Here is a 22,979-nt window from a genome sequence, read left to right on the forward strand (position 1 = left end):
GATTAATAAACAGCCTTGGAGACAGTGAGCAGCTTATCCAGCCCAGTTCCTAGGAAAATGACTAAGCACTCTGCCATGCACGTATACCTTTCTTCTCTCCTTCCCTGGCCCAGCATCAGAGGGTGAGGAGGTGGCTGACCCTCCACATCTGGTCAGATGTTCCTGAGTTTCTGGCCTCTATTTCCTGCTCAGCCCCTTGAGTGAAATCCCATGCCTTTCACCCAGCCTCAAGCTTCAGCAAAGAGACTGAAGACATGGATGTGGGATGCTTCCCTCTTCGGAAGTTTCTCAGACTATCTTTAAAAGGATGCAGAAAGGACCTTCTTTTTTTCTTTTCTTTAGAAGATTCAAGCCCCACAGCATCTTTGCTATTCCCCTTTGCCTGGCTGGCACCACACAGCTGTGCTGCTTGTGCTTAGTCTACACTGCAGCAGGGTGATGCCACCAGCTCCAAATTCCTGTGCGGTGATACACACAGTTGGAAACGGGCATCTGGGAAGCTGCCATTTGTTGCTTTTTTTTTCCACAACAATGAAGGTATTTCCTACCCGCTCTCCCCCTACCCTGCATTTCAAAAAGCAGCTTTTGTTCTGGAGAAGTGTTGCCTTCTACCAAAATGCCTGTTATTCTGCAGTAAATTATCTTAAAATAGAGACCTCTCCTGCCAGATGTTTGTCTTGGAATCACTCTCCAAACCCTGTGACAGAAATGAAAGGATGGGAAAGGCAAGGCACATGTAACAGCGGAGGATGATGCCATTTCTAGACCAGTGTTGTCGCCCATCACCAGCAGCACAGCACCCCCAGGACCAGGGGTACAGCCTGTCAGATCTCTGCACCAGGTCAGGACAGTTCACTACCATCTTGGAAACCCCTGAAGCTCATTAAACATGAGTCTTCCCTCTCCAGCAGCCACCACCACAGGGCTGCTGCAGTGAGCAGCCAGCAAGACCTTCAGTCTCCAGAGGTTTCAGTTCTTACTCCTTTTCAAACTCAGCGCAATTCCTCTCCACATCCCATGGCATCAAATTCCACTTGTTTTCATTCTAAAGCCACATCTTGATACATACTTTTATCTTGGGGTTTTTTTTTGTTTGTTTCCCCAGTTGTGCACAGGTTTCTCTCTCCCCATGGGGCTCCCCAAGCCAAATGAAAGTTTTGCTTCTCCTGGGAGGACAGCACTGAGTGTCTCCAGCTTCACTGCAAGCTGTCCATGTCTTCTATGGACAGTTTTTCTGAAGTGTGATTAGAACAGGGGGCAGAGCACAGGTGCGCACTACATGCTGGCACCACCATGTATTTTTCTTTCTATTTCTAGCAAGTGTCTGTAGCTGGTTTTAACCACTGCTGCTATATCCACAAGGTGCACAAGATCTTTCACCTAAGTGACCAGGGTGTCCCTTTCAGCATGCACAAGAGGAGCTGGGGTCTCCTTGGCAGTTGCATGTGCCATTACCTTATGTTTTTCCACTCGAGCTTGCAGCTGCTTACAGTCAGCTGTAGGTGAGACAAGTCTCGGGAACATGTTTTAGCTCCCAAGGAGCCCGGAGTACTCCGGGCACAGTAAACATGCAGCAGAAACCTCCATCTCCATTGCTTTTGCCACATCAGGTTCTTTTAACTCACAGAATCACAGAATCATGGAATGGTTGGGGTTGGAAGGAACCTCTGGAGATCATCTAGTCCACTTCCTGCTAAAGCAGGTTCACCTACAGTAAGTTGCACAGAAACATGTCTGGGCGGGTTTTGCATGTCTCCAGAGAAGGAGACTCCACAGCCTCTCAGGGCAGCCTGTTCCAGGGCTCTGTCACCCTCAAGGTAAAGAAGTTCCTCCTCAGATTCAGATGGAACTTTTTGTGCTGCAGTTTGTGCTGTTGCCCCTTGTCCTGCTGCTGGGCACCACTGAAAGGAGCCTGGTCCCCTCCTCTTGACACTCGCCCTTAAGATAGTTGCATGCATTGATCAGATCCCCTCTCAGTCTTCTCCAGGCTACACAGGCTCAGCGCTCCCAGCCTTTCCTCATAAGGGAGATGCTCCAGTCCTCTAATCGTCTTTGTAGCCCTCCACTGGACCCTCTCCAGTAGTTTCCTGTCTCTCTTGAACTGGGGAGCCCAGACCTGGACACAACACTCCAGATGCGGCCTCACCAGGGCAGAGTAGGAGGGGAGGACAACACCCCTGGACCTGCTGGCCACTCTCCTTCTAATGCCCCCCAGGATCTCACTGGCCTTGGCCACCAGGGCACACTGCTGGCCCATGGGCAACTTGCTGCCCACCAGCAGTCCCAGGTCCCTCCCCGCAGAGCTGCCCCCCAGCAGGTCAGCCCCAGCCTGTGCTGGTGCGTGGGGTTGTTCCTCACCAGGGGCAGGACCCCACTCTTGCACCATTGAACTTCATGAGGTTCCTCTCCACCCAACTCTCCAGCCTGGCCAGGTCTCGCTGAACGGCAGCGCAGCCTTCGGGTGTGTCAGTCGCTCCTCCCAGTTCTGCATCACCAGCAAACTTGCTGAGGGTGCGCTCAGTCCTTCATCCAGGTGATTCATGAATGAGTTGAACAGGACTGGACCCAGCACTGACCACTGGGGAACACCGTGAGCTACAGGCCTCCAGCTGGACTGTGCTGCTGATCACAACCCTCTGAGCTCTGCCCTTCAGCTGGTTCTCACGCCCTGTCACCATCCACTCATCCAACCCACACTGCCTGAGCTTACCTATGAGGATGTTATGGGAGACAGTGTCAAGAGCCTTGCTGAGGTCAAGGTAGACAACATCCACCACTCTCCCCTCATCTAATGAGCCACTCATTCCTTCACAGAAGGCTACTGGGTTGGTCAGGCATGATTTCCCCTTGATGAATCCCTGTTGACTACTCCTGGTAACCTTCTTTTCCTCCACATGCTTACAGATGACCTCTAGGATGAGCTGTTCCATCACCTATCCAGGGATGGAGGGCAGGATGACCCGAGGCCTGTAGTTTCCTGGGTCCACCTTCTTGTCCTTTTTGGAGACTGGAGTGACACTGGCTTTCCTGCACCTCTCCTGTTCTCCATGGACGTTTCAGAGGAGACAGGGAGTGGCTTGGCAATAACAATTGCCAGCTCCCTCAGCACTCGGGGGTGCATCCCATAAAGGCCTATGGATTTGTGGGTGTCAGGTTTGCCTAAATGACCTCTAACCTGATGCTCCTCAACGAAGGGAAAGCTCTCCTTTCTCCAGACTTTCTTGCCTCCAGGGTCTGGGATTCCTGAGGGCTGGCCTTGGCAGTAAAGACTGAAGCAAAGAAGGCATTCAGTAATGTTGCCTTCTCCATGTGCTTTGTCACCAGGGCACCCACCTCATTCAGCAGGGGGCACACATTTTCCCTAGTCATCCTTTTCCTACTGATACACTAGAAAAAGCCAGTCTTGTTGTCCTTGACGTTCCTCACCAGATATTTAATTCCAAATGAACCTTAGCCTTCCTCACTGCATCCCTGCATATTCTGACAGCATTCCTATATTCCTCCCAAGTGACCTGTCCATTTTTTCACATTTTGTAAACTTCTTTCTTCTGTTTGAGGTTTGCCAGAAGCTCCTTGCTCATCCATGCAGGTCTCCTGCCCCCTTTGTTTGATTTCTTACTCATAGGGATGCACTTACCTTGAGCTTGAAGAACATGATGCTTGAATATTAGCCAGCTGTCTTGGACCCCCTTACCTTCCAAAGCCCTAGCCCATGGGATTCCTCCAAGCAGGTCCTTGAAGAGGACAAAAGTTAGGTCTCCTGAAGTCCAGGGTTGCAATCCTACTTACTGCCCTTCTTCCATGCAGGATCCTGAATTCCACCATCTCATGGTCACAGGCATTCAGATGACCCTGCACCAATGGGGAGGTTTGTGCTTCTCCCACTGCCAGCACGGGGCAAGCCATGGGGCATCCTGCTGCATGGCAGGTTTGTCTTCTCCCCCCATGATGGCTCACTGATCCACTTCGAACGAAGAGTTAAGAAAAATCTCCAAACTATGACATTCTGGACTATTTCCTTAGTGTCTTGACAACACTCTTTGCCTGCTTAAATTACAGTTTGGCAATCAAGGTTGCATAAGTGTTGGTCCAGGGCCTAGAAAACATATTATTTTAAGATGACTGTGACCCACAAAGGTCTCTTGCACATCTCTTTTCTTGTTTTTCAGAAGAAAAAAAAAAGTGATTTATAATACCACAGTAGCAAGCATTTTATAGTTTTTTCCTTATCTTTTAATCTGTTTAAGCCAGGAAAGCTTCATAATGTACAATTTTAAACTGTCAAAATTTACAAAACAAAAAGATTTAAAATGAGTCGTAACTCACAAATATCCCCACCAAAACTGTAAAATACAGACATTAAGCCTCCTATGTAACAAATTTAAACCACAGTTTACTACAGGTTTTAGGAAAGTGTGCAAAGAGCTAGTTGTGTAGTACACCTAAATGTTAAAAGTTATACCACATAAGCACGTCTGCTGCTGCTATAAAAAATATACAAGTATAAAATTACTTCTACAAAATTGGTTCACTGATTTTGTTGCTTGTAATAAAAAAGTAGACTTTAAGAACTTTCCTCCTCAACAAACAAAAATATCTTGAAACCAGTCACTGTAGCTGTTATTTACACAGGATGAAATACAATTCAGCTAAACCAGAGAGTGGTAAGGAGAATCGCTTGTTCTGGGACGTGTATCTGAATGCATAGATACACAGCCTGATGGTGTACTTGTTGAACAGCACAGTCATTGTACTACTGCAGGGTGGGATGAATGCATGTGTTTCAAGGCTTCTTTCTCTGATACTACAAAAGATAACCTAAGGATCACAACACACTCATTGAGCTATTTGTAACATCACACATTTCTTTGCTGTTGCACCGATGCACAACCTTCAGTGTTTGCTAAACACTTAACAACTTAACAGGTAGAGGGGATAGTTCATACACAAAATATTTGGTTTGGTTTGTTCAGAAAAGGAGAAGAAAGGAGAGGGGAAAATGTTTTGGGTTTTTGTTTGGGTTTTTTTTTTTTTTTTGGGGGGGGGACGTGGTGGGGGGCGGGGGTCCCTTTGGCTCTGTCACCTTCCCAGATGGTGAATGTGGGCTGGCTGTAAAGGGCTCTGGCAGCCAGCTCACGTTCAGCCACACACACAAGCACACGATAGATCCTCAGCACCAGGATTCCTCTCTTGTCACTTGGTCCCACACGTGTTGATGTTCTTCCCATCAGTGGCATCCTCCACCAGCGAGATGTGGTAATCAGTTGAAAGCGTGAGGTGGGAGATGCAGCCCACCAGGCCCCGCATGTACTGCCTGTTCGTGTGCAGGGCTATTTCCTTCATGCCACCTGGGGGAAAGGTAGTGATGAGAAACTCTTCACCGACATAGGTGTCTGCTCCTGCTTAGCAGACTGCACGCCAAGCAATGCCATTAGCCTTCCTAGCAGACCTCAGAAGTTAATTTTCATTTACAGGTTGCTATGTGGGTTTTTTAAGTACAGTTTTAAGCACTTGAAAGTACAGAAGAGATAAGCAGGAGCTAATAAACTAGGATGCTAATTATTTATTGCAGAAATTGTAGCATCAGTTGGGAGCTGAATAAGCTTGTGCCCGGATTCCCAATGAGGTGCAGACTTTGCAGCTGTCACTCACCAATTCTCTGTATATCTGCTGGAGGTACTGCACCCTATGGCGCTGGTCCCTTCTCATACCAGTCATACCGGTCCACCCGCTACAACCCAGAGAGGCCTCTCTACAAAAAACAGGCTGTGGGGGACCAGGGGCTGCTGTGTGAAGCCTTCACTTTGAGACGGATGAAGTGGGGATGCTCTGCCTTGCAGCCAACCAAACACAACAGACACAAAAATGCATCTGGGTCCTGGTGTGAACAGCAAACACTTACCTACATAGAGATCCCCATTGATATTTAACTGCCTCATCTTCCCAGGGGATTTACCAGTCCTGGCACCGTAATCATCCACGGTTACTTTGCCAGATTGTCCATCCCTGAAATGAACAACAAACTCTAATACATCCAGCCAAAAGCCAGGTGGAAGGAGGAGCAGCAGCATCTCCCTCTTGCCAGGTGACCTGGGCGACTAAGTGCTCATCAGGGCACTTCATGGTGAAGGCTTGGGACTGACGCTGGGGAGCCCCATGGACAGCAGTGTGCTACAGCAACCTAGACCCATTGGGGTGTTTCTTCTCCCCAGAGACTCAGATGTCAGAGAACTACAAAGGCTGTGGGACACATTTACAGGGCAGAAAAAACTGGGAAAGAAGTAAATTGCACAGCTGGGGGAGAAGTGAACATGGACAGAGTCGGACATGTCAAAAATAAGATGTAATATAAAAAGCAAACAGCAAAAGCTTCAACATTAGGGAAGGAATAGGCAAACTAAATATGAACAGTTTTGTTTCTCACTAAAGCTTTTACGCTGCTTCCATTTTATATACAGTCAATAACCATGCTGACAGAAGAGCCATTTGATGGGTTCCTATTCTCACTGAATTTGGTAACAAGTTGTGCTAATGTCAGCCTGCAATTTCCAGGGAACCAACATCTCATGGAGAGGTGTGTGCTTTCTATGCTGGGCACTCTTGACTCCCATGAGGTAATGAGTTATAAATATGAGCTATATATACACTGCAAAATGTCTGCACCTCCTCCAAATCGAGAAAGTAGCCATACACTGTCCGTGCTCCAGTGCTTGTGCCAGCCAGCAAAAATGCTCACTAGGGAATTTAAAAATGCAGACACTAAAAAAATTACTCTTAACCCAAATGGTATGGGTTTAATAGAATGTCTGTCACAGCCCCAGAATAGCCCTGTGTGACTTTGGCAGCCTGCCTTGAGCTGCACTGAGTTGGCACTGTAACCTCTAACACAATAATCTTGTGTACATTGTCCTGGAACAGCCAAGTTGCTAACAGTTTAACTCCTAAGTGATGTGAGAGCGTGAAGCCACAGTGATTCACACCTGACCAGCATCCAGACACACCAGCTAGCACCTTTAACAGCAGGGCAGCTCCAAAATGCCTTCCAGATGAAGCATGGCCACTTACCGAACAGCCTTGACTCTGTGCCACCGGCCATCGCTGAAAGAGCCATTCACTGTGATGGATGCAATGCCGCTGCCCAAATTGTAGCTACAATTAAAAAAAAAAAAAATTAAAATGTCACTACCTCCCTTGCAAAGGCTGGCTGGCTGCCAAATGGCTCAGACATCCATACTCTGTGCCCTAACTGCTCAGCTCCCAGAGCTCCCCTTACAGCTCCGGCTCTGGGGGGACCAGTGGAATCCTGTGGAAGCCCAGCAGCAACACACTTACTTTGCAAAGTCAGGGTCATGGGGCAATAGGTAAAACCCCCTCCTGCCTACATCAGAGTAGGTACCACCACCACCACCATCCCATGGGAGCAAGTAGGGTGCCTCTGCATGGAAGTTTCTCCCCAAAACAGGAGGTTATGAAGGTCAGTGACCTACAGGCCTTTGGCCAAATGGGAGACAGCAGCAGGAGGCTGCAAACAGGGTTAATAAATAAATAATTACAAGACCAAATAAGCACATGACCTATAACAGATCTATAAATCATCTGAATTACAGGGAAGGTTGAGACCTGTAATGTTAGAAAGGATGAAGCCTAATAAATAAAAACAGAGATAATCATAGAGTTCCCTGCTTCAGCTGTAGAGGATTATTACTTTGTGTTTGCTGCTACTAAAATTACTCAGCAGACATAACATTCCCATCACGTTTACACTCCAGGCATCTTAATTTTTGGGTCCCAACAATGTGGGCCAACCTTCCTGAAGGGGAAGTAGATGCTACAACACAGTGAGCTTCTGGGTGCTCAACTGCCTACATAAGCAGGATGAATTAGCCTGAGCCAGCCTGCTGTCAGCCTTCAGCCTGCACCACGCTAGAGAGATTAAAGCAAATGCCATCATCTATTACAAAAAAGCTGAACCTGGAATGAAGTTGATGGCCAGGATAAGGTACTTGAGAACAGCACATTAAGTCGTGAGCTGCCCAGAGCAAAATTTTTATCCTAAATATGACTCTTCCCCAGAGGTTCAGTGAGTCTCAAACAAGCACCTCCTTTTACCCAGGATGAAGATACCTGTCTAGAATCATGGAATCACTTAGGTTGGAAAAGACCTTTGAGATCATCAAGTCCAACCACTAATCCAGCACTGACAAGTCCACCACTAAAACATGTCACTAAGTAACATATCTACACGTATTTTAAATACCTCTGGGGATGCCAATTCCACCACCTCCCTGGGCAGTCTGTCCCAATGCTTTAACAACCTTTCAGTGAAGAACTTTTTCCTAATATCCTAATATACAATGTAAACCTCCTCTGGCGCAGCTTCAGGTCCTCTCCTCTTGCCCTTCACTTGTCACCTGGGAGAAGAGACCGACCCCCCTGCCTACACCCTCCTGTCAGGCAGCTGCAGGGAGCCACAAGGTGCCCCCGAGCCTCCTCCTCTCCAGGCTGACCCCCCCAGTTCCCCCAGCCGCTCCCCACCAGCCTTGTGCCCCAGCCCCGGCACCAGCTCCCTGCCCGTCTCTGGACACGCTGCAGCCCCTCTGCGTCCCCCTGGCAGTGAGGGGCCCAACCTGAACACAGGAGTCGAGGGGCGGCCTCGCCAGTGCCCAGGGCAGGGGGACAGCACTGCCCTGGCCCTGCTGGCCACGCTGTTCCCGGCACCAGCCAGGGTGCTGCTGGCCTCCTTGGCCACCTGGGCACACGGGGGGCTCATGCCCAGCCGGCTGCCCACCAGCCCCCCCAGGCCCTTTCCCCCCAGGCAGTTCCCAGCCCCCTGCCCCCAGCCCGCAGCGCTGCGGGGGCTGGTGTGACCCAGGGGCAGGACCCGGCACTGAGCCTGGTTGAACCTCACACAACTGGCCTGGGCCCATCGCTCCAGCCTGCCCAGACCCCCCTGCAGAGCCTCCTGCCCTCCCGCAGATCAGCGCTCCCCCCAGCTGGGGGTCACCTGCGAACTCACTGAGGGGACACTCCATCCCCTCTTCCAGATCTCGATAAAGATATTAAGGAGAACCAGCCCCAGTATTGAGCCCTGGGGAACACCACTGGTGACCAGTTGCCAGCTGGATGTAACTCCATTCCCCACCACGCTCTGGACTCAGCCGGCTCTTAACCCAGCACAGAGCACACCCACCCCAGCCACAAGCAGCCAGTGTCTCCAGGAGAATGCTGTGGGAGATGGTGTCAAGGGCTTTACTAACATCCAGGTAGACAACATCCACAGCCTTTCCCTCACCCACTTGGTGGGTCATCATCTTGTAGAAGGAGATCAGGTCCATCTGCCTTTCATAACCCCATGATGGCTGGGCCTGATCCCCTGGCTGTCCTGCACGTGCCACGGGATGGCACCCAGGATGATCTGCTCCATAACCGTCCCTGGCACCGAGGTCAGGCTGGCAGGCCTGTAGCTGCCTGGATCCTCCTTCCTGCCCTTCTTGTACCTACAAGACTGGTGTCACGTTGGCTGATGTCCAGTCTTCTGGGACCTCCTGGGTTAGCCAGCGCTGTTGAGACATGACGGTGAGCAGTGGCGAGCTCCTCCACCAGCTCCCTCAGTGCCCTCGGGTGGATCCCATCCAGCCCCACAGACTGTGCGTGTCTCAGTGGAGCAGCAGGTCACTGACCGTTTCCCCCTGGACTGTGGGGACTTCATTCTGCTCCTCCTCACCCTGCCTTCCAGCTCAGGGGGCTCAGTACCCCGAGGGAAGCTGGGCTTGCTGTTAAAGACTGGGGCAAGAAAGCATTAAGCACCTCAGCCTTCTCCTCATCCTGTGTGGCAGTGCTCCCCCCCGCACCCAATGAAGGATGCAGATTATCCTTGGCCCTCCTTCTGTTTCTACTATAATCATAAAAACTCTTTTTTTGTCATCTTTTATAGTAGTGGCCAGCCTGAGTTCTAGCTGGGCTTTCTCCTCTCCACCTTCCCCCTGCATAACCTCACGACACCGCTATAGCCCTCCAGGGTTGCCTGCCCCTTCTTCCAAAGGTGGAAAACTCTGCTTTCCCCCTGAGTTCCAGCCAAAGCTCTCTGCTCAGCCAGGCTGGTCTTCCCTGCCAGCTCGTCTTTTGGCACGGGGGGGACAGGCTGCTCCTGAGTCTTTAAGGTCAAGAGCTACAGAAAGGTTTGGGTGCTCAGGATTGTATCTAATTGTTAGACCTCTTCCTACAAATATGAGATCCATATCCCTAGTGAATGGGGATCCCCTACAACAGTGATATAAGCTTCTACAGAAGCAGGGAACAACAGAAAGGATTTACAGCAGCATTTACACTGTACAGGGAATCTAATAGGAAAATGGGAGAAAAAAGGTATGTTTCAAATTTCAAACTGGACCAGAACACAGATATCTAATTTTGGGCTGCAGGAAAATACTTCTGACCAATTCGCAGCCCTGACACTCTTCTGATGTCACCTCTCAAAAGGTGGGAAAGTCGCATGAGTATCACTCTTCCAGAAAGAAAAAGAGTTTTTTTTCCTGCATTTGCCCTTTCCCCATCTTGTTCAGTGCTCCCTTTCAGTATGCTAGGAGTTTTCATTTGGGATCGCAGTTTTTCACCTTCTAAATGCATGTGGAAGGTGCAGCTATTTCAATAAAACTCAGCTGTTTTGATCTAAAACTGTGGTGTATCTTCATCTCTGGGGGATAGCAACAACCCTAATAAATATGCACTGTGCCTAGAAAATAGACAGAATAGATCAGCCACTTAGTACCATGCATCTAGGATAAGACAGGGCCTCCCAAAGTTATCTAAGAAATGCACCATTTCTGCAGAGTCAATTCCTTGTTTATAAAACAATGAGGCATCTAAGAGGTTTTGCAAAACCAACCGCAGAAAATCACATGGAAAAGAAGCTTAAAATAAATTAATTTTAATAGAAAAGTGCAATTTGTCTATGCATCCATGGTAGCAAACAACAACCAGGTAAAAGTTGTTGTAAAGTAAGTAAAAGATAGCTTCAAATTAGCTTAAATGATGAACAAAATCTTTGTCATTTAATCAACAGTGTCTCACAACAATCCATAATAATGATGGCATTTGTAGTTGACGGTTTCTTGCCTTATACAGCCTAAAAGGGGATCATGAAGAAAACAGGGCTTTCAAAATGCAGGAGTCCCAGAAAAGCACCATGCAAAAAGCTGCACAGTCTAAGTGTCTGAAAGGGTGAAAGCGATTCTGGAGACAGAACATGAGTTCAGCCCAACATCTCCCAACACTCCCACTTTCAGCTTTTTGAGAGTAGTAATTGTTTCTTAAATAAGCGGTTCTGTGGTTGGTGGCAGGAACAAAGCCTGGCGACACCTGGGTTTGTGTCACAGGGTGGGATATTTGGGGGTTTGGCAAGGTGTGAGCCTTGCTGCCATGTGCACTCTGCAGCAAAGAGTGAGCCTGCAGTGAGCACAGGCATCAGCAGGGCTTTTCCTTGACCCCTGCTCTCTTTGCACACCCGACACCTGCTTTCCTTAACTGAGATGGCAAGTGCTTCAAGAGGCATTGGGGGAGTTTCTGACAGTACTCATACCCTCATAAGGTGACTTTTAGAAAATCACATTAAAAGTGGATGTTTTAAAAATTGGGAGGGAGGGAAGAAGGGAACGGGAATGATGCAGACTTGCTCCACATCACCTCTTCAACTCACATCCTGTCCCAGACAAATGTGACCCATCGCTGAACAAAACCTTACGATGTAATTGTCTCACACTACACCAAAAGGACAAGCGCACTGGATGCATTGTGGCAATTTCTCCGACCCCTGAGTGTACCGCATGCAATGCAAATAAGGCAGAGAGAGTTTACCTGAATATTAATGCTCCTTCTTGCAGGCCCAGAGAAATAAAGTCACTGTTAGGTCGCATGGGACCATCTCCCCTCCACATCAAAAGACCTTCCTTCATTGTGGTTTTAAACCTCATGAACACGTTTGTTCTTGATCCTGATACCCTGTTTAATGTAGAAGGAAATAATAGTAAAATATTGAGCTGGGACAGTCTTCAAAAACATGTAACGGACGATGCTGTATTTCTTCTCTGCTGGTCTTGCAGGCTACTGTCTTGCAACTCGCCTACATGCCGATTTGCGAGACTCCGGTTCACATCTCCATTCCCAGCATTTCAGAGTGGGGGAATTTAACTTGTCCCTGCAGAATCCCAAACACTTGGTTACTCCACAAAAATAAATGTTTTCTTGCCAAGCTCTGTGTGAAATTGAGTTTAACAACACATTTTGAAAATGTCCAGGAGATCTGGTGCCCTCAGAAGGCAGTGGAAGAAGCATAAGAAGGGCAAATCAGAAAGTCCTGGTAGGTAGGTGGTACTGAGCTGCAGGTGAGGACATCTGTGAAGCCTCCTCTAGCTAGTGGCTGAAATACAGGTAGATGGAGGAATTCATTAAAATAACCCACAACTTACTGGAATTTGGGCATCTTCCAGGATACAGAGCAGCCAAAAAGAAGTCTTGAAGATCTAAATTTTAGGCTACAGCAAGAGTTAAAATCCTTAGTCTCTTTACAGATACAGCCTCTGTATGCCTCTCTACTTTCAGAGAGCACATACCAGTCCTTCTCCATGCCAGATATATGCTGTGCATGCCAGTACTCTACAGGCTGCAGGATGTTCGGATATTATAACCAACTGAGCCATAAGCATAGAAAATGTATTATTTTCCCTGAAATTTAGAAATATGCCAAATACAGCTTAAAACACTTAAATATGCAACACCCTGCCACATGAGGCTCCTAGAATTATATTGGTTAACAAAGAGAATAGTTACGTTCACAGGAAATGCATTACCTTTTCAGGATATCTGGATTATCATACGTGAGGTAACTGCGACCAATAAATTGTGGGATTTCAATTGCTTCTGTAATGGCTGAAAAGTAAATAAAAAACTGAAGATGAATGCCGGCTGACACTGAAATGGAAGGCAAAAGAAGAGACAAGACTGGTTTACTCCTGCATTGGCAGGTACCTGCTGGTGGCACAGAACTGAGTTGAACCCACGCTGGTTTGCAAAAAGGCATAGCTAGTTCATACCTAAATGTAGCAGCAGTAGTTGAGGTAGTTTATAAACTGGTGACAGTCCCTATACCTACAGCCTTCATGTCATGGCCCTAATGTATTGCTCCACCATAAATGTTAGCACAGTAAAATATGAAGTACCAGGAAAACATTGAAAATTCTGTTTTTACCCCCACTTCCACATTCCTTGATTCTCTGTGTGGTTCAAGCCACCCTCCTGCCAAATCTTGTCCATTAACCACCTTCTGTTCTTAGTATAAGAAACTCCTCCTCGGCTCGTTATGGAGCACCAGCTGCAGAACACATGCTGGGACCGCTCACCCCTGCAAAGTGAGGTCAGGTGACAGCACAGGTGACCTGTCAGCTGTCCATTTTCTTCTTTTGTGTATGTGACTTTGCACAGAGTGGCTGCTGCTTGCTGAGGGTTCAACCCTGGGGTGCAGTGCTGCGGGGAGGCTGTTTCCAGGGAGGACATACAGGATGACCCTAATCCCTTTAAGGTCTATTGAAAGCAACTGAGACTACACTAAAGGCTGTGTGACAGAGGCTGCAAAGCCTCTTGGCGGATATATTTGATATGCTGCAGTGCTGCCTTGGAGGATGTTTTGCTCAGAGCTCACCAGTGTCTCACACACAGCATCTCCCATTTCTCTAGGGACACCCCCTGATACTGCTGTGGTGTACAGCTGCTGGGACAGCAGCACACATTGCAACCAGACCTGGTGCTGGTGTATGGCTGCCCATGGAGAAAACTTTGGTAAAATAACTCTGACGTGTGATATAAATCACTGAGCATCCCTGATACACAGCCTTTGGTAGGCTATAAGCACTGGCCTAAACAGAGCTTTTGGGTGAACATCCGACAGCTTGCTGCTGATCGCTCACAACTGACTGCTGCATTAATATAAACCAATTTTATAAATTCCTTAAAAGAGCTGCCTTCATCCTATTTTCCTCCTGAGAACTAATCCCTTCAACCCACAGCTAATCCCATCTATAGAGATTTCAAGCTTTTCAGGGCATGGATGCTTGCTTTCGTTACGCAACGCAGAGGCCGACTGGGCTTTAAGAGCTCACTGTAATACAGATATGCAACAATTGGTGTAGTCTGGTAGCCAACAACAGCAATATGAAATTTAGCTCTAAGTGCCAAGACTGAGAATTTTAGATGGTGACAAACGCCTGTTTTATCCATAGCAAAATCAGGAAAGCTGTCTAATGTGTCTAAAGAAACAACCACAGGTGGCCCACAGCCTGCAGCCTGCCAGCATCGCTGGAAGATTGCAAAATATGTGTTACACTGGGCCAGACATTCCTCACCAGGTCTGATGCTTTCTGCACTGGACAGTCTCTGACCATGGCAGATGGCAGCAGAGCATGAAAGGAGCCCTTCCTCTGCCACGTCCCACACCAGCACTAGACCCCTGCTTCTCTTCCCTTCAGCAGTGGAAGGTGCCTGTGCCATGCAGCAGCCCTTGCCCTTGCTCTAGCACTCTGATTTTGTCTATGGAGTTTGATGGCCATTTATCTCAGCTTGCTCTTCTGTATGCTCTTCATTTGTTGCACTGAATTTGGCTGCAAAAAACCAAGTAAATTTTAGCAGTACCTTTGACGTATGCAGGATCTTTGCAACTGGAAGGGAACAGGCCAGTAAGGAGATCTAGGACCAAACACCTTCACTCTCTGGTCGTCACAATTCAGCAAAGAGGCACTCATGACAAGTGGGAGTGAGCTCTGAACTGCAGGGTAGCTTGAAGTAGCACCTACCCCTACAAAGCCCTCGGACAGCTGGCCCCACTGCTTTGCAGATGCATGGACCAGCTTCACAGACACTGGTCTGCTCTTAGCAGGTGCTCTGGATGCAATTTAAAATATCAGCAGGATGATGTTTAAGGAAGTACTATACAACCCCAGAAAGTATTCTGGCTTATTGACAGAAGCTTGCCAGGCTTAATGGAAATCCAGCGTGCTAGAGCAGATACAGATGCACAATGACTGAGCAGTTTTCACATCATTCGCAGTACTTACCATTTAGGCAGTAACTTCCACACTCTGCAGTGAGTCAGCACAAAACAAAACAAGAACATTTTCATTTTATTTTTCTATAGCATAAGAATCTCCCTTCATCCAATTTCACGCCCACCTTTCTGCAAATGTGTGATCCCCGCTTCCCATTTTCATAAGCAACTATAATCATCCATAAAGGTAGCACTTTTCTATTATTGTTTTGCTCCAAGTATTTATATTTGCCTGCTCAAAACACACAAAGGTGCAGACAGGTAGGACCAGCACCAAACTCGTCTGCTAGTCCTAGTTTTCAGATCCCAGTGACTCACCATGCTTTACCCAGGGATCAGCTCTAACCAGGGGAATGCAGTAATTTACTGTTCTACTCCATCTCACAATTAAGTATAAAAATACCTGTAATGCTTCCCACAACTTGGACAGAAGATATAAAACGCAGCAAGGCCAGCAGAAACTCTAATATTAGAGTCCTCAGCCAACCATCCATTATGATATGAATCAATATCTCATATACCTCATACCAGCATCATTTAAGCTGAGTTTTATAAGTGGCCTGTATAATTTTGAAGAATGAGTCACAGTCCCTCACAAGCACTTTTATTTTTCAGGGCAGTGTTACAGCTGCCTACCACCAAGCAGGATGGAGACTGCACCTGCAGCCATTCACGTACCAGCTGAGTGCACTAACCAAAATCCCATCCTGAAACAGAAGTGGACACACACATGCACCCTGCCTTAGCCGTGTCTACATCCTACCGAAGAGACACAGGTAAGAATTATTTTGAGAAATCTGTTCCACTTCATCAAGATTGCTGTGGACTGTGGTTCAGGAGGGACCTCCGTACTCTCCGCACATCTCTCAGCAAAAACTTGGATTTTCAGTGGCAGCTGAGGCTGCACGTGTGTGTGTGGGCAGGGGGAGAAGCACCTGAACAGCAGCCACAGGCAGCAGGAACTGGCTGAGCATCAGTCAGCAGGTGGTGAGCAACTTGGGGTTTTTTTCTCCCTTGGGTTTATTTCTTTCTCTCCCTCTCTTTATTACAATTATTATTGTTATTATTGTTGTTATTACTGGTTTTTATCTTTTAATTATTTTTATTTATTTATTTATTTCAGTTATCAACCTGTTCTTATCTCAGCTCATGGGTTTTACCTTTTTCCAATTCTCCTGCCCATCGCACCAGCGGTGGGGCGTGAGCAAGCAGCTCCGTGGTACTCAGCTGCTGGCTGGGGTTAAACCACAAAAACAGGTGACTCATGCTTTTGTACATTTTTGAAAATGATTGGATGCACATAGGAAGCAACCCCCAGGATCTAGCCTCAGCCAAAGGCACAAGGCCCGTCAGACTGACCGTGAAAGCCTGGACACCCACACATCTTACAAGAGGGAGGAGAGCAGTGGCTTGCCAGCTGAGCAGCAGCACAGCAGTGCCACAAGGCAGGTGCAGTGGCAGGCAGCTCGGCACACTGCTTTTGGGGCTTAGCACAGGTTGGAAGCAGGCAAGTGGCGAGGGGCTGTGGCCCGAGCAATGCACAGGAGCTCACTGAACAGGCAGGCAGCCACACACGCAAGCTGCAAAGCATTCACCTGCCTTGACTCCCCCTGGAGACCTCGCTGCTGCTGCTGCAGATACTATCTTGAAGGCTGGAGCTTAGCACCCTGCATACACCTAGCAAGCCAATATCACAATTCTCCCTCCTCCCTACAAAGAAGCCAGGATAAATGACGTTGCTCCAGCAATTAGCTAGACCACAACAACGTAAGCAAAGGGGTTTCTTGCATTGTATTTTAGTAAATTGTTTTTGTTCTAAGATATTGTCTTTTTGCTCAATCTATTCATCATGATTTAACCAAAACCACTACTTTCAACTCTGAAGTTTGTGCCTGTGAGAAATGAAGGAGTGAGTGAGGACAATAATATCAGTCAGCTATTTTGAACTGAGCTCACTGTTACATTACAAAATCCTCCCTCAGAAATTTTTCAAGCTGAAGTCTCATACAAGGGAAACATCTCCATCTAGTGGAATAACCCAAAGGACATTTTTTTTTGACACCACACAGTCTGAGCACTTTCCTGAATCTAAGGTTTGTACTATTACAGTGGCTCTGGGGAAAGAAGAATAATGTGCATCTGGGCAGGTTTCCCTCCTTGGTGGTCTCCATTGCCGTACTACAGCAAGATCTGTGCAGATGGTGAAATTACCATCAGAGTAGTCAGTGTCTAAAAAAGGACTAGACCTTTCTGTATATGAGAACAGCATTTGTTGTGAGCCCTAGGGAAGATAAAATTACCAGGGTTATCGATGCTCATGCTTTATGATGTAACATAATCACTGGCTGGGGGATGTTGGCAGGAATTCCCCCTTTGTATAGCACTGCATAATTAGAAATGTGTATGAAGTGTTCAGTGTTGGCCACCACAAGCAACCAGATACCAGGCTGCTATCTATGGATCATAGCTCTGTGCTGGAATAACAGTTACCATGTTCCTAAGTAACAGAAGGAATTCATCCCTGGGTAAATGGAATGTGCACGGATGCAAAGGGAGCTCTGGCCTCCAGTGTTTCTATTTTAAGGGATGTGTAAAACCACAGCTGTAGGTGCTAAATCTCACTTATTTTTATGATCAACTCCAGATCTCTGGATTGAAATGCAGCCATCATTACCTTTTTGGCAATGTTGCCCATCAAAGCCCAGGGGACAGTCACATTCATAGCTGTCCTTCTTGGGAACGCAGGTGCCCCCATTTGCACATGGTGAGCTCACACAGGGGTGGGCAGCATTTGCTAGGTTGATTCCAAAAGTGAAATCCTGTTTCACATCGATTGTCCAGTCATTCAAGATAATCTATGTGTTAAAAAAAAACAGGGGGAGGGGAGGAAAACATATGCTAAAAACTTTCAAATTCCCAGTGTTGTACTGCTTGTCAGAAGACCCATCTAAAAGACTTCAGAGAAACAACCCTCAAAACTTGGCTAAAAAACTGTTTATTGTAATGTGTGTTTTCCAGTCTCAGAGGTCCAACTCATTCTGTTGCTCACCCTGACCCACTGGAGATTAATTTCTTTTGTGTTTTGTTAAACAGCCTTAGGCAACCCCCATGTGGGGTGAAGCTGTGTGGGATTCACCAGTTCTGTATCTGAATGCTGGTGCAATGCTTTGTAGCTGAGCTGTGAGCTAGAACAGTAAAATTAGATGAACACTGCTGAGAAAGAGTGTTCCTGAGATCAGGAAACCCCCCAGAAGACATGTTGACAACAGAAATACTAAGTAGAACAGCTTGTTTTTCACATTGTCTATTGCTTTCTAGTACCTCATCTTGCCGGAAAGAAGCTACAGTTAAGATGGATGAAAAACATAATTAATTACCTCACAAAACCATGTGCATATAAACTGAAGAGAACTGTTAAACGTTGGCATTTTTCCAATGTGTCAGCAGCCTAAGTTCTCCAATATAACCTGACATTTTTATAACCTCAGCTGATAACTTGGCAGAGGGGTTACACGTGGGTACAGCTTCTGATGCCAGTGACCTTGAAACAAGAAGTCCATTTTCACAAACAGATTTTAGGGCCTGAAGTGAGAATGGTAATAGTTACTCTGGCTCCTACATAACTCAATTGATGCATCTTAGGGAGTCCTACTGGGGGAGGGGTGTGCATTGTGCATACTCTGTTTGAAACAGCTCTAAACAACAGCAGGAAAACATCCAGTCCTGTTATAAAAATGGGTCAGTGAAGCCTCCGCTGCCTTTTCAGCTTCCTTCTAACTTTTGGCTACCCAGAGGTTAACAAGACGCTACTCTTAAACATATGTCTCATTCCTGGGATTAAACTTATATTCAGCTTCTCATCGTGCCCTTTTCTGCATCATTTCAGACTCAGGTACTCCAAGAAATCTCACCCTCACGTAGGAACTAGCAGACTACAGTAGTCACTTCTTACCCTTATCTGAGTAACTACACGGATTGAGGTCTTAGGTCTTTCTATACACAACATGTTTTCCAGTACCTGGTGATGTTTGTAGCTTTATTTCTATACAATTCTCCAAAATCCTACTATGTGTATACACAGCAGTCAATTAATAGCTTCCCAGTGCCCGAAAGGCAGGCAACACTCTTCCTTGACAGCCCAGTCAGGCCTCTGGGAAGGCAAATCCACCTCCTTCCTTCCTAACTACAGCACAGAAGGGTGGGCTCACACCCAGCATTTCGCAGTCCTTACCAGTGCCTCTGTACTCTAGGGTACAGCTACTCACCTTGTAAGTGTGAGCTATGTCAATTGCTTCTAGGGTCCCTATCTCGCCCTCTCAAAATGCACTGTATTTAGTCAAGACCACCTTTCCGATGATGCCCGTGTGACTGACCTGTTCCCATCACTATTACAAACTCCCAGAATTATCTTGAACTTCATGTTTTCTGCTAGACAGCTAACAAAGAGTGAAAAATGCTGGACCAAGTGATGAGACCACTTACACTGAACTGCAATTACCTTCCTGCCCTTGATCAATTGTTATGAGATGCACTGTTAGAGCTTTTTATTTAAGTAAATATGATGCAATAATTCTATAATTTAAAACTCTGAGGATTCAGGACCAACCTTGCAGTTTTATCCAAGTATGCCTAGGGATGTAAGTCCATTTTGAACTTTTGATTAGTTTTTAGGACTTACTATGGATTTACAGATTTCTTACCCAGAAGAGAGCTGCATCCATGAACAGCTGAGCGCACTGGAACATCATCCCTAATGTCTGCCAACAAAGGAAAAGACCTCCTCCATTCATGTGCCCCATGTAAAAACATAAGAGGGGAAGGCAGTGAGGTGTGCAGCTGCTGTGTGGTACAAGAATACACTAGCTGAACTGGAATCCACTTTAATTTGTGAACCTCATGAAGTTCAACAAGGCCAAGTGCAACGTCCTGCACATGGGTCAGGGCAATCCCAAGCACAAATACAGGCTGGGCAGAGGACAGATTGAGAGCAGCCCACAGTAGAAGGACTTGGGGTTGTTGACGGATGAAAAGCTGGATATGAACCAGCAATGCGCACTCGCAGCCCAGAAAGCCGACTGTACCCTGGGCTGCACCAAAGGCAGCGTGGCCAGCAGGGCGAGGGAGGTGACTGTGCCCCTCTGCTCCGCTCTGGTGGGACCCCACCTGGAGTACTGCATTCAGCACCCCCCAACATAAGAAGGACATGGACCTGTTGGAGCAGATCCAGAGGAGGGCCATGAAGTTCATCAATGTCTGGCTGGAGTACCTGGCCTATGAAGACAGGCTGAGAGAGCTGGGGTTGTTCAGCCTGGAGAAGAGAAGGCTCTGGGGAGACCTTATTGCAGCCTTTTGGTACCTAAAGGGGGCCCTACAGGAAAGATGGAGAGGGTCTTTTTGTAAGGGTATGTAGCAGTAGGACAAGGGGGAATGGCTTTAAACAGAAAGAGGGTAGGTTTAGATTAGATATTAGGAAGAAATGCTTTACTGTGAGGGTGGTGAGGCACTGGCACAGGCTGCCCAGAGAAGTTGTGGATGCCCCATCCCTGGCAGTGTCCAAGGCCAGGCTGGATGGGGCTTTGAGCAACCTGGGCTGGTGGAAGGTGTCCCTGCCCGTGGCAGGGGGGTTGGAACTATAGGATCTTTAAGGTCCCTTCCAACCCAAACCATTCTGTGAGTCTAGGAATCTATGATTCTTTTTTGCTCATAACTGTATCTGTTAAATCAGACATTTAGCTGCCCCGGTCTGCATACATTTAAGTATTGAAGCATTTCTTCTGTTCATTTATTTATATACGATGCCACAGGGCACTCTGAGGACTCTAATCTTGCACCATCCTGAACTAAAACCCATATGGCTTCTGCTCACTTATTCGTACAGGAGGGAAATCAACAGGGAGACTGGCAGTAGTAATACTTACTGCCTATTAAAGTTAGAATGACTTCTCACTGTGAAATATGTGTTTAAGCCCTTTGTGGTGGGCTCCTGAGGTGAAATCTTGGGAGTATTTTGAATACTTCCATTGCAAGTGCTATAAGGATATGTTTCCACCTAAAGTGTACTCTGGATGCCTCCCATGTGTTTCTCTGGGCAAATACCTTCTGGATGCTCCCACTGAAAGGTTTGAGGATCCCAGAGTTCTTCTTCACAGCATCATAACTAGGGACTCCGCCAATAAATATTTCCGAGCTGCACTTAATCTGTGTGAAAGCCCCCTGCAATAAACATAAGGATAACATTTTATTAGAGTAGCTAGAACCATGCCTGTAACTTCAGATTAGCCAACATTAGATGCTACAGCTTACTTTAATGCCTCTTTACTTCCGTTAATTGCATTTCTTTGTACAATTCTCTTCAGAAAGCCACTGTAGGACACTTTCTAGTGACCATGCTTTATCGTAATCAAAATTAGCTGAAAAATCTGAAGTATTTCAAAACTGGAATACTGAAGGAAGAAAGGAGACTGACTCGTTGTCATTTCTGACTGCATATCTGGCTCTATTTGCAATGACTTGAGGTATAATGAATAAATCTAGAACAAGAATTAGGTTCATAAAGTTAAAATCAGAGCAAAGTCCATGCAACAGAGACTCATTTAATGTTACCAACATGTAAAAAGATAATCCATAGCAAGTTACCGGGCTAAATGAAAGAAACGTTAAGTTTGCATTAGTTACCACAAGCAGTTGCTCAGGATACATGATGGGACTAGTCAGGGTCTTGGAGTGAACTGAAAGATGTTTAACAGCTAAGGACAGGATAACTGTAATTCCAGTCCTGTAGAAGCACCTGTGATTTCTTTGCTGGCAGCTCCTTCTGCAGCTGCACTGTAGCACTTAGAGAAAAAAAAAAAGGAGCCTTCATCTTGACCCATCTATCTAAAATCTCGACTGCTGTGTTTGAATGTTTCCCTGCTCAATTTGTTCCTTGACAGACAACTGGAATTGCAATTTGTTTATATTTTTCAAGGGAAGTCTAAGCTTTAAATAGTTTCCCAGTTTACAGAAAAAACTGCAGATTCATCTGCTAACAGGATCTGGAGTCTGGTTTTCTGGCCACATTCCCCACTAGTAAAGAATAAGATATTTTCTAACCAGTTCTAGCCTCAGATTCTTGGGGTAAGAAAGTACCTCTGTGTATGCATTTGAGTGTTTAGAGTGAATACACTGCTCAGTACAAGCAAAATTTCACCTTATTACAAAATTGATTCACTATGACCTTTGGGTGAAGGAAGAAAAAAACGCAAGTCATTAACTGCCTGAGTATTCCAGCCCTTACTCTGTCCTGATAACAACTTTTGCAAGGAAAAGACAAAGAAACAATTGTCTTTTGGCTCACCTTTCCAGCACAATATTCAGAGAGAGGTAAAAACAGGACTTTGTGCACGTAATTTTCAGTATCCTCCTTCTCCAGATGACGCATTTCATAGTGCACACATTGTTCAACAGACCTAGCCACAACCACTAAGTACCAAGAAAAGAACCGCAAGAGCATGTATGAACCAAACACAAAAAAGTGAGTCGTTACATGGCAAGAGCGGATAAGGCTGAGATTTCATCTGCCTTTACAAGGATCCCTGTCCTCAGAGGGAAGACTTCGTGTGCAAACTTCCAGTTTTGGGCTTAAGAAAATGTTGGCCTAACACGTATACTTTTTTGAGCCTATAAGAACTTTTTTTGCCAGAAGCCTGTGTAGTTTACTATGCAATCATTTTATAGTCCAACAACCGTATTCATGACAAGCCATGTCATACGCTCACCTCTGCCATCCCTTCCACTGGCTTTTGTTTGTCCACTTGCAGGATGCCATTCTTCGCTGTGCGAGACACTCGCAGTTCATGCCACTGACCCAGACTGACAGGTTCTTCACTCCTGTTTTAAGGGGAAGAAA

At 46.6% G+C, this 22,979-nt stretch overlaps 1 protein-coding gene across 2 annotated transcripts in view; it reads right to left on the bottom strand.

The window, feature by feature from the left end:
* Positions 1–4,929: 4,929 nt before the first annotated feature.
* The window catches only part of EGFLAM (EGF like, fibronectin type III and laminin G domains), a 77,938-nt gene continuing 59,888 nt past the window's right edge, over positions 4,930–22,979 (bottom strand). The window contains exons 16-24 of one of the 2 annotated variants that reach the window (XM_040580290.1): positions 22,849–22,960; positions 21,188–21,304; positions 17,766–17,946; positions 15,102–15,125; positions 12,846–12,924; positions 11,854–11,997; positions 7,066–7,149; positions 5,903–6,006; positions 4,930–5,348 (exon numbers count right to left, since the gene is read on the bottom strand). In XM_040580290.1, coding sequence (XP_040436224.1) covers positions 5,194–5,348; positions 5,903–6,006; positions 7,066–7,149; positions 11,854–11,997; positions 12,846–12,924; positions 15,102–15,125; positions 17,766–17,946; positions 21,188–21,304; positions 22,849–22,960 — 1,000 coding nt within the window. In that variant the 3' untranslated portion in view covers positions 4,930–5,193. The remainder of the gene's footprint in view (positions 5,349–5,902; positions 6,007–7,065; positions 7,150–11,853; positions 11,998–12,845; positions 12,925–15,101; positions 15,126–17,765; positions 17,947–21,187; positions 21,305–22,848; positions 22,961–22,979) is intronic. The other variant, XM_040580291.1, reaches the window with a different exon arrangement.

This window comes from Falco naumanni, chromosome Z (genome assembly GCF_017639655.2).
Source record: "Falco naumanni isolate bFalNau1 chromosome Z, bFalNau1.pat, whole genome shotgun sequence".
In the NCBI taxonomy this organism is placed as follows: domain Eukaryota; kingdom Metazoa; phylum Chordata; class Aves; order Falconiformes; family Falconidae; genus Falco; species Falco naumanni.